At 41.9% G+C, this 10,621-nt stretch overlaps 1 protein-coding gene across 1 annotated transcript; it reads left to right on the top strand.

The window, feature by feature from the left end:
• The first annotated feature begins 2,579 nt into the window (after positions 1-2,579).
• Positions 2,580-8,601, top strand: LOC118492111. Its single transcript, XM_035989901.1, has 2 exons — positions 2,580-2,804; positions 8,266-8,601. Exons 1-2 carry the CDS (start codon positions 2,580-2,582, stop codon positions 8,599-8,601), a joined length of 561 nt encoding a protein of 186 aa, XP_035845794.1.
• Positions 8,602-10,621: the final 2,020 nt, after the last annotated feature.

Genomic DNA, 10,621 nt, shown 5'->3' with positions numbered 1-10,621 from the left:
CGTAGAACAAAATTGACGGTGACGGTTCTTCTAGTAGCGACTTCGACTTCGAATGACGAGGGAAAATAAGAGCGCTTACGACTAAGGAGCTTCTCGAATTAAAACGACACAAAGCAGTTATCAGCTCTAGTATCAAACAAACACGATGCATAAATACCATTCTGAAGGAACGTACCATTAACCACGTTGTTATCATTAACCACGTTGTTATCAGCCTGGGCTTGACGAGCATTGATGTTGAAAGTTCTGGCGTGTGCTGCTTGTTGCTACTGGTGAGGCTGGTGCTGCTGCTGCTGGGGCTCTTGTTCACAACCCTGTTCGAGCACATGTTTGCAAAGTGGTTAGGATCACCACATGCAAAGCAGACTCGAGCATTGATCGCAGGTGCCTGAGCCGCGTGTTGGCCTTGCGGGGCTGGGAGTAGAGCTTGATGAGCAGTGGTAGTAGCTGTGGTGTTATGGGGACCATAGCGATAGTTGGCGTTGAAATGACCATACAGATTGCAATGAGTGCAGAAACGACAGGCAAGACCCACCGGATGATGATATGAGCATGTCGGGCAGAGTGGGTGGGGCCTGTGTATGCACGCTTTGCTGGCGGCGCTTGAGTAATTGGTGCTGGACGGTGGTGAGACTGCTGCTGAGCCGGTACGGCTTGCAGAGGAGCTGCAGTGGTAGTGACAGCACAATTCTTGTTGCTGGAGTTGCTGTTGTTGTTCTTCTTCTTGCGGCGTGATGACTTGGACGGTTGAGAAGTGGCGAGTTCAGCGGTTGGTGCAGTGGTGGCTTGGTGCAGAGACTTGGAGGGCTTATCCCAAAAACCGGCTTTTACTCGCTTGTCGTTGATTTCAGCGGTAAGCAGGTAAGTCTCTTCAATCGATGAGGTCTTCGCGACGTGAACAAAATCGGCAACACAGTCGGGTAGAGCTCGAATGTACTTCTTGATTGCTATCTCTGGCATCTTGACTTGATCGGGACAGATAATGCTGAGCTGCTTAAAGCGAGCAGTCAATGCAGCATTGTCTCCATCCTTCTGCTTAATGTTCCAAAACTCGTCCTCCAGCTTTTGGCGTTCATGGGAAGGGCAGAATTCGTCCATCATAATGGCTTTCAGCTCTTCCCAAGTCAGCTCATAAGCTGCATCATTCCCGCGTTTGTTTCATTCGGCCGTCCACCAGTCTAGAGCTCGAGACTGGAAGACACCGGTTGCGTTTAGGGTACGGAGATTTTCTGGACAGTCGCTTTAGCGCAGAGTAACTTCGACGGAATCGAACCATTGAAACATTGCTGTTGGGCCATCTTCTCCAGTGAATTCATTTGGTCTGCATGCCTTGAACTGTTTGAAGCTGACAACAGTCTTGGCAGCATCTTTGGGAGCTTCGGTTCTCGACTCCTCAGATGATTTGCTGACGTTCTCATACACTTCACTCATAGCCTTTGCTACTTGTTTGGCGATTATAGCAGCAAGACGTTTGTCTCTCCTTTCTTGACGAGTAAGTGGGGTTCGGTGTCCAGATGACGACATTGTCTGCAACAGACATCGTCGTAGGTCTCAGACACATCATAATCGAATCTCACCACACACTTCTACTACTTACTAAAGCCTAGGAACACGTTGAAGCATGTTTCACATAAACACATAAGCACATAGGGCACAGAATGACAGAAGCACATAGTGTCACGTAATCCTCCTAACAGCATACAGAAGCAGTCAGAATACAGAAACCAATCATTCAAAGCTCGCGAGTCGTTCGTATATAGCGATCGCGTATAGCATATCGATTAGTATAGTATAAGCGTATAGTGTAATGTCGTCCAGATTGTAGCGTCCTGTTGGCGTATTGAGATAGGAGAGCAATACAGGTTTCGTGTGTGTCGATCGAAGTGAGAGCAAAAAATTGAATAAATTTCAAAATTTTAAACACGTAAAGAGTTAAACACATAAAATCAGCGAGTCATCAGAGTCAGCAGTTGCGGGCTCAAAATGGAAACATGTAAAAATCGAGAAATAGATTGTCTGCGGCTATTAGACATCGACTACCCAAAGCGATTCGACTATTCTCAAGGATCTGTCGTACACAGACTTTCAGGATAGCGCCTCTGCCTCGATTCTTGGGCATCCGGCGCGCATCCCTCTAGCCATACTGTGAGTTCAGGTCGTTGGAGTCCGTCGAGGCTTGGGTGAGAGTTTTTGGGTAAAATCCATGGACAGGTCGTCAAGGTTAGGCTTTCAACCCTAGCTTGACAACTTTCCCTTGATTTTAGTAAAATAGAGGAGATTATTCATCAAAATATGGATTTCACTCCTGGTTTGGTATAATTCTCCCGTTGAACGAGCGTTCGTTATTGAAAAAGAACTTGATAAATTTCTTGCTGAGTTTCCCCCGATTAACAACAAAGTAAAACCAGTTGTGAAAGATGATGTTCCTAATGTCACATTTAACTTTCCTAAAACAGATGAGAAGTGTGAAGTAGTATTTAGTAGTGTTTCTGAGGTTAAAAAATCATGGGCGTCATTGTTTGAATAAATTGATTTGATGTTTGCACGGGCTGCCCAGGTCTATCCTTTCGAAGTGGATCATGGACAGTGGAGCATCGAGACATATGACAGGGATGCTAGCTCTTCTTTACGACGTCAAATCAATAAATGGAAGTTATGTGGGTTTCGCCGGAAATCAAGGCGGGAGAATTGTTGGACAGGGAACGTTGACGAATGGTGTCATCTCATTCGAGAAAGTGAACTATATCGTAGAGTTGGAAAACAATTTACTTAGTATTTCGCAAATATGTGATAAATCTTTCAGTGTACATTTCACAAAGAACGAGTGTGTGGTTTTAAAACAGGGGTTTAAAATCCCTGATGAGATGGTGTTGTTGCGCGCTCCACAGGAGAACGACCTGTATATTCTTGATATGAGTGTCGCAACGCCAACAACTCATCAAAAACAATGTTTTGTGTCAAAATCGAAAGCAACGGAAAAAGAAACAACTATGTGGCATCGAAAGATGGGCCACATACATGTTCGTAAAATGAATTTTCTAGTGTACAATGATTTGGTAGAAGGTGTAAACTTAAAGAATTTTCACTTGTTTGATGATTGTGTAGCTTGTAAAAAAGGGAAGCAGACACAGAAGTCACACCCACCTAAGATACTTAATTCGATCAGGTTACCTCTTGAGAGATTACACATGGATCTCTTCGGGCCTTTCAACGTAAAGAGCATCAGTGGAGATTTGTACTACTTGGTGGTGACTGATGACTTTACAAGATTCTCGTGGGTCGTGTGCTTAGAAAGAAAAGATCAAACTTTTGAGTCGTTGATGGTGTTGTTCAAGAAGATGGAAACGGTGTATGAGCTGCCGATCCGAAGAATTCGTAGTGACAACGAAACGGAATTCAAAAACAACAAAATGTACGAGTTTTGCAATGAGAAGGGAATTCTTCATAAATTTAGTGCACCGTACACACCACAACAGAACGGCGTTGCTGAACGAAAGAATCGGACCCTAATAGAGACAGCTCGAACAATGTTAGCTGATTCCAAACTACCGATATTCTTCTGGAGCGAAGCAGTATCAGCAGCCTGTTATACTTTGAATCGCGTACTCACCGTCAAAAAGTACAAAAAGACATGCTTTGAGTTGCTGCACCGTTACAAGCCGAATCTTGAGTTTCTGGAGCCATTTGGGTCTCCGTGTACGTTTATTGATGAGAATGGAAAATTTGGTGCTAAATCAAATGAGGGTTTCTTTGTAGGTTACGCAAGCCCGTTGAAGAGGGTGTTCGTACCGTGTCTGGGGAAAGTGATACAAGTTCAGCATGTGGATTGTCAAAAGCACACTCCATCTCCACAACTTCCCGGACAAAGATTCCTGTTCGATTACGACAAGCTCTGGGAGTCGTTTCAACTACCAGTCCTGCCGAGTGATGAGGAACTAGCACTTCTGTACCAGTACCAACAATATATGTCACAGGAGCAAGTTCCTAGACCGCTAGTAGTTTCTCAACCCACCAAGGGTACTCACAATGATGAAGCAGGACCGAGTGGAACCAGCTCCAACATTTGACGATTCTGACGACTCAGAGGTGGAACCCGCTCCAACCTTTGACGAGGAACCAAATGATACTTCGACGGAAGCTGAGGATCCAACCGTTGATCTTGATATATCGAACTTGCAATCGGAGGTGAATGTGCCTGACACCATGATGCCTTGGACTTTGTCTTACCATCCGTCAGAGCAAATAATTGGTGTCCTGCAAAGTGGTGTCAAATCCAGAGATCAAATCAACCGAGCTCTTACATGTTTTTGTTCTTCTGTTGCTCATTTGCAAGAAGAATTCCCATTAAAGTGTTTTATTTCGCAGATCGAGCCCAGAACTTACAAAGAGGCGTTGACTGAAGACAGCTGGGTTAATGCTATGCAAGAAGAGCTGTTACAATTTGAAAAGCTGGGTGTTTGGAGACTTGTCGATCTGCCACAGAATCAAAAGTTGATTAAAACAAAGTGGGTTTTCAAGTGCAAAAGGGATGACAGAGAAGTCGTGGTGAGAAACAAAGCACGACTAGTGGTACAAGGCTTTAGTCAGCAAGAAGGCATCGACTACGATGAAGTTTACGCGCCAGTTGCTCGACTCAAGGCAATTCGGATCTTCCTGGCGTTCGCGTCATGGAAAGACTTTAAAGTGTACCAGCTGGACGTCAAATCTGCCTTCCTTTACGGAAAAATCAAAGAAGAGGTGAATGTGGGACAACCACCGGGGTTCACAGATCCACTGCACAAAAACAAGATCTATCTGCTGGACAAGGCGCTCTACGGACTACACCAGGCCCCGAGAGCCTGGTACGAGACGCTTTCCCAATATCTGTTGGCCAACGGGTTCATCAGAGGGACAGTAGATAGCACGTTGTTCACAAAGGAAGTGGCAGGACATTTGTTGATCGTGCAGATTTATGTTGACGATATCATTTTCGATTCCACCAACGACGATCTGTGTAAAGAGTTTGAGAAAGTGATGAAGAAAAAGTTTGAGATGAGTTCGATGGGGGAAATGAAGTTCTTCCTTGGGCTGCAGGTGGAGCAGATGCCCGAAGGAATCTTCATTCACTAAACGAAATACGTAAAGGACGTTCTTAACATGTTCGATATGACTGAATGCAGTCCTGCAGCAACCCCCGTTGCACAAAATCACGGGATTTGTCCAGACGAAAGTGGAGTGAAAGTGGACGAGACACTGTACCGGTCAATCATTGGATCTCTGATGTATCTCACTGCCTCTCGTCCAGACATCATGTACCCGACATGTCTCTGTGCCAGATATCAGTCGAGCCCGAAATAGTCACACCTGACCATTGTCAAACGTATCTTACGGTATTTGAAAGGCTGCCCAAGCATCGAATTGTGGTCTCCTCGCTCGGGTGACTTCTCCCTATCAGGTTTCACTGATTCTGACTTTGGAAGCTGCAAGCAGAATGCAAAGTCCACCACTGATGGGTGTCAGTTTTTCGGAACTCGACTCGTTACCTGGCAGTGCAAGAAACAAACCGCAGTGGCGCTTTCTACGTGTGAGGCTGAATACGTTTCAGCCTCCAGCTGTTGCTCACAGATCCTATGGATCCAACAGCAAATGCGCGATTTCGGTTTGCAATTCTTGGATACGCCGATATATGTGGACAACGAAGCAGCTATAAACATCACAAAAAACGCAGTTCACCATTCAAAAACGAAACATATTGAAATCCGTCACCACTTCATCCGTGATTGTCACGAGAAGAAGTTAATCCGGATTGAACACATACACACCGATGATCAGAAAGCTGATTTTTATGCAAAACCCTTTGACAAAAAGAGATTTTACTATCTTTTAAAATTGAACGGGATGAAAAATCTGCGATCTGGGAGGGTAGTAGAATGTGAAGCCGAGGAGGGCGGCGATCAAACGTGAACCATGTCGTGTTGTCAAATTTCTGTATAGTTTGTTTTCTGCTTTTCGATAAAAACAAAAACACAAAAATATGTTTTCTTTTTAGAGAAATTCGCAGAAAAATACAAAAATATGATAAAATCTCAAAAATCCAAAAACATTAGAAAACTGTAAAAAGAGTTTGTGTATAATAGGGGAAATGATAGTACATCAGCTAAGCAGACACAGTACGCTAAAGATATGTAACGTTTAAAATGCAATTAAGCAGTCTTGCTAAAGATGTGCCGATAGGTTTTTGCAAAATCAGTAGATCAGTTTGGGATATAAACCTAAAATTTACTTGCTTTTACGTGGGGAACACCTCCAGGATATATGGGTAACCCCCGAAATCTCGTTTGAAAGGTCCCTTATTCTGAGATACTAGGTCTTTATACTTAGTGATATCTAGGGTATTATCCCGGGACTTCTGCTATTTGGAAATACTGACCTCTTCCCCGGATAATGCTTTACGCAATGCTTTACTTGTAAAGCCTCCCCTCAGCATAAAAAAATGATTAAACATTGCAAAATGATAATCATGTGCTGTTGTAAAGAAGATCCCCAAAGGGGACCCACCGAAAAGTCGAAGCCGTCATCTCTCTACGTATACGGAAGTATCAACCTGAGCTCTCACGGCCCTCGCATTACACCCCATTACAGATATCATCTAGGTATACTCACCTGTAAGACTGAATATTGGGATCTGGATACGGGAGTATATACTGAGGTGGGACACATGTAGAGGTTTAAGTCTTAAAAGTTTTGTGAGAATTTAAGAGGATCAGTATAACGGCAATCTACGCGAATTGTTTAAGGCTTGGTATGAAATTGTAGCTTAACGGTGCTTGTGTCTTGTCAAATGCTGATATGATCCCCTAAGACGCTCACAAAAAGATTGTGTGTACATATTTCAGTGTATCCTGTTAAAAAAATCCAAAAAGATTTTATTTGTTCATCTTATTTTCGACAACCGACATTGGCAATCAGACGATCAAAGCCTTGTGCAGAACATGTCTGTTTGATGAGGGTTGGGTAAGCAGGAGATACTTAACTGTGATTGGTACATGTTTGACAGATTGAAAAAGTGTTTGAAAGTGCAAAAAGTTCGAAAGTTCATTAATTTGAACTGTTTTCAGATCAAAACATCAGCGTACTTCATAATCTGGTTAACCAAGGTCATTAACTTGGACTTGGTAGGCCAAACAGTTGACCAAGGTCATTAACTTGGACTTGGTTAACTGGGTGTGTCGGTGAACAATCAGAAAAGATTAAAATGTTAAAAGTTTGAGAATAATATTTCTAATTTCGCTCCTAAACACACTAAAAGCTGATTTCGCTCGTAATGACACCTAAAAGTTGATTTCGCTCGTAATTACATTAAAAGTGATTTCGCTTCTAGCTGCTTCTTGCTTGATTCTGCTTATAGCTTCATAAAGTGATTTCGCTCGAGAGTTGGATGACCATTTCGAGTGGAATCAGACAAGCTATAAAAGCTACCTGATTCCGCTCCTATCTCACTTTTCTGTTTCCGCCCCAAACTGATTCTCTCTCAGCGACTTTGAGCGAAACCCCCAAATCATCATTTCTCTACCGAATTGCTGCCCAATTTTTATCAGATCTTGTGATTATCTCATCTATTAATCATGGGCAAGGTAGATTTGGGATTAAAAGTGTCTATATCATGTATTATTTGAACTGTCGGTGTATGTAATGAACTGAAACCTAGATTTAGGGTCTTAAACTGTTAAATCTGAACAATAGATCACATGTATGTTGTCAGTTTAGGGTGTAGATCATGTATTTGTGTGTTAATCGTTACAGATCTAAAAAATTTCATGTTTGACGATGAGCGGGTGTTGTAGACTTAGATCTATGATGTTTCACGGAGTAAAATTGAAATTAAAACATAACCCAAGTGTCGGAATTAACAGATTAACAAGTTAAGGGTTTTAATCTCTTGATCTGATGAGTTTTGAGTTGTTTTATTTTGATTTCTCTTGTAAGTGAAAAAGAATGTTGATTCCGCTCCTAATGCTTGTTATGATTTCGCCCCAACTGAGTTTCTGATTCCACTTCAGATGCTGAGTTTGTGATGTTTTGTGATTTCGCTCCTATATGTATTTTTGATTCCGCTCATACATCAGTTTAACCTGATTTCGCTTCTGAGTAAAAAGTTGATTTTGCTTCTATGTGTTTGAACTGATTTCGCTTGTAAAGATTAAGTCATTTCTTGTGATTTCGCTTGTAAGGCTTTTGAAGTTGAAAATTTTCTAAGTGTTGATTATTTTATACTGTTGTTTGTAGGGTTCAAGTGTAATTTTTGATCCACTTCACAACAGCTGTTGTGACTTGGATGTGAAGAAAAATACACAGTTGGCAAAGTTCAGCAGTATCTTGGAGTTCATGGGTAGAATCCCTATTCAAAAAGCTTTGACTGATCAACGTCCATTGTACAAGTCACACATTAAACGTTTCTGGAAGCATTCAAAGTATGATGAGGAAAACAAAGCAATTCATCCAATTGTGAAGGTGCATAATGAAAAGAAGGAAATTGTTGTTACTGAGGCACTCATTCGTGAGGTTGTGAATTTTCCGGACGATGCAGAGTCACCAACAAAGTTTCCAGAACGGAGGGTTTAGGGTTGTATGCTCAGGATGGGATATGTGGGTGCATTGAATGTTGGAAATTATTTGAAGTCCAAATTCCAGAAACCCTACAAGTTTATTATTCATTGTATATTGATGTCACTTAGTCATACCAACCGAGGGTACGATACAATGCGCGATTATCAGATGAACATGGTCACTGCGTTAGTTCTGAACAAGAAATATAATTTCTCGCATATTGTCTTTCATTATATGGCCGAGAATATTACTACAAAGAGTCGGACTTGGACTTATCCTAGATTTGTGCAGATGTTGATCGATCATGCATATCCAGAGATTGAACGTGATTTGAAGGATGATTTGTTAGTTCAGTCACACATGAGCAACGATTCTCTCAAGCAGCTTGCAAAATATCACCCAAACCATCCAGAACCAAAGATAGTTGCTAAATTCTTCAGATTTATAAAGGATGCGAATTATGTTGATCCTGATCCAGTCGATCATCAAAACTGGAGAAATGAAGAAGAAATGAAGGAAGCAGCCTATGCTGATGAGCTAAAAACTCTTGAGGAGTTCAAAACCACCCGAAATGACTGGTTTGTAAAAGAAACGAGGAGAAGAGGCAAAAAGGCCACCCCTAAATCACAGGAGGGTAAGGGGTCTTCGTCACAGCCGAAGAAAAAACAAAAAAAAGTGGTTAAGACGTTATTGATTGATGAGCCGGAGGTTGAAGAGCCGGTGGTTACTGCGGAAGAAGATCTGTATGCTGATATTGATCAAGTGATGCTTAATGTTGATGATTTAGTGTCTGAGCAAGCAGTTAATGTGGAAGCTGAGAAAGAGAAGGTTCTTGATGACGTTGAAGGTGATGATGTCAATAAAAGTACAACAAGCTCTTCGAGTTCTTCAGATGAGGAAATAGATGAGAATGAATGTCTAAGAAGAATTCAAGAAGCTACAGAAAAAGAAAAGGAGTTAAGGAAAAGGAAGAGACAGGAGAAAGATGATTTCGCATACGTTCCATCTCCAGAGCATGTTTCTGAATCACAATCACCTTCAAGCGGCAAAAAGAAAGCTGGTGCATAGAAAAGGATTGTATCTCCGAAAATCAAGAAAGTTACTACGAAGATTACAAAGCCAAAGATTGTGTTGAAGAAGAAACCAGCCAAAGAACCCAGTAAAACACCAACACCACCACCTAAGCCTACCCCACATCAATCACCAATACAATCACCTCCACAACAATCAACACCACCCAGACAACCTTCACCACCAAAACAACCAACACCACCCAGACAACCTTCACCATTACATCTTTCACCACTACATCTCTCACCACCACAACAACAAACCTTGCTCACATCTCAAGAAATATTTCAAACACCACAACTTACTCAAATTCAACTAACTCCTGGTTCTTCTGGGCACAAAGGTCTTCACATTCCTCCGGATAATCTTGAAGATATTGGAGATTTTGGCTTTGCAAACGATGAACAGGTGAAGAAGTTAGAAAAGAAGATGGATGACGTGTTGAATGAAAACAAAGTTGTTGCAGCAGAAAGCAAGAAAGTTGTTGAACGTGAAAAGATTCTCGAAATGCGCGTGAAGAAATTAGAGTCTGACAATAAAGCATTGTTAAAGAAGATTGATACAGATCAGACTGAGATTGATTTCCTGAAGGTGCGAGTGGCTGAACTTGAAGAAGAAAAGGCTCGCAGAGATGAACAGAACAAATATTTCGAGATGAAAAACAAAGAGCTTGAGGCTGCAAAGGCTTTGAAAGAGCACGAGTTTTATATGTTGAACAAAGTTGTTGAAAGTATGCTCGGAACCTCAATTGAACAAAGATTCGAAGAGATTCAAGTTGAAGAGCTTAGGGCTAAACGCCAAGAAGATTGATACAGATCAGACTGAGATTGATTTCCTGAAGGTGCGAGTGGCTGAACTTGAAGAAGAAAAGGCTCGCAGAGATGAATAGAACAAATATTTCGAGATGAAAAACAAAGAGCTTGAGGCTGCAAAGGCTTTGAAAGAGCACGAGTTTTATATGTTG

The sequence above is a fragment of the Helianthus annuus genome, chromosome 5 (genome assembly GCF_002127325.2).
Source record: "Helianthus annuus cultivar XRQ/B chromosome 5, HanXRQr2.0-SUNRISE, whole genome shotgun sequence".
Taxonomy (NCBI): Eukaryota; Viridiplantae; Streptophyta; class Magnoliopsida; order Asterales; family Asteraceae; genus Helianthus; species Helianthus annuus.
This window is presented reverse-complemented; position numbering and strand designations above follow the sequence as displayed.

Excerpts from the sequence above, each read along its gene's own strand:
- LOC118492111 (XM_035989901.1), top strand. The coding sequence starts at position 2,580 with ATGGACAGTGGAGCATCGAGACATATGACAGGGATGCTAGCTCTTCTT. Across the intron at positions 2,805-8,265 it reads TATGTGATAAATCTTTCAGT|GGTTCAAGTGTAATTTTTGA; the intron begins GTACATTTCACA and ends TGTTGTTTGTAG.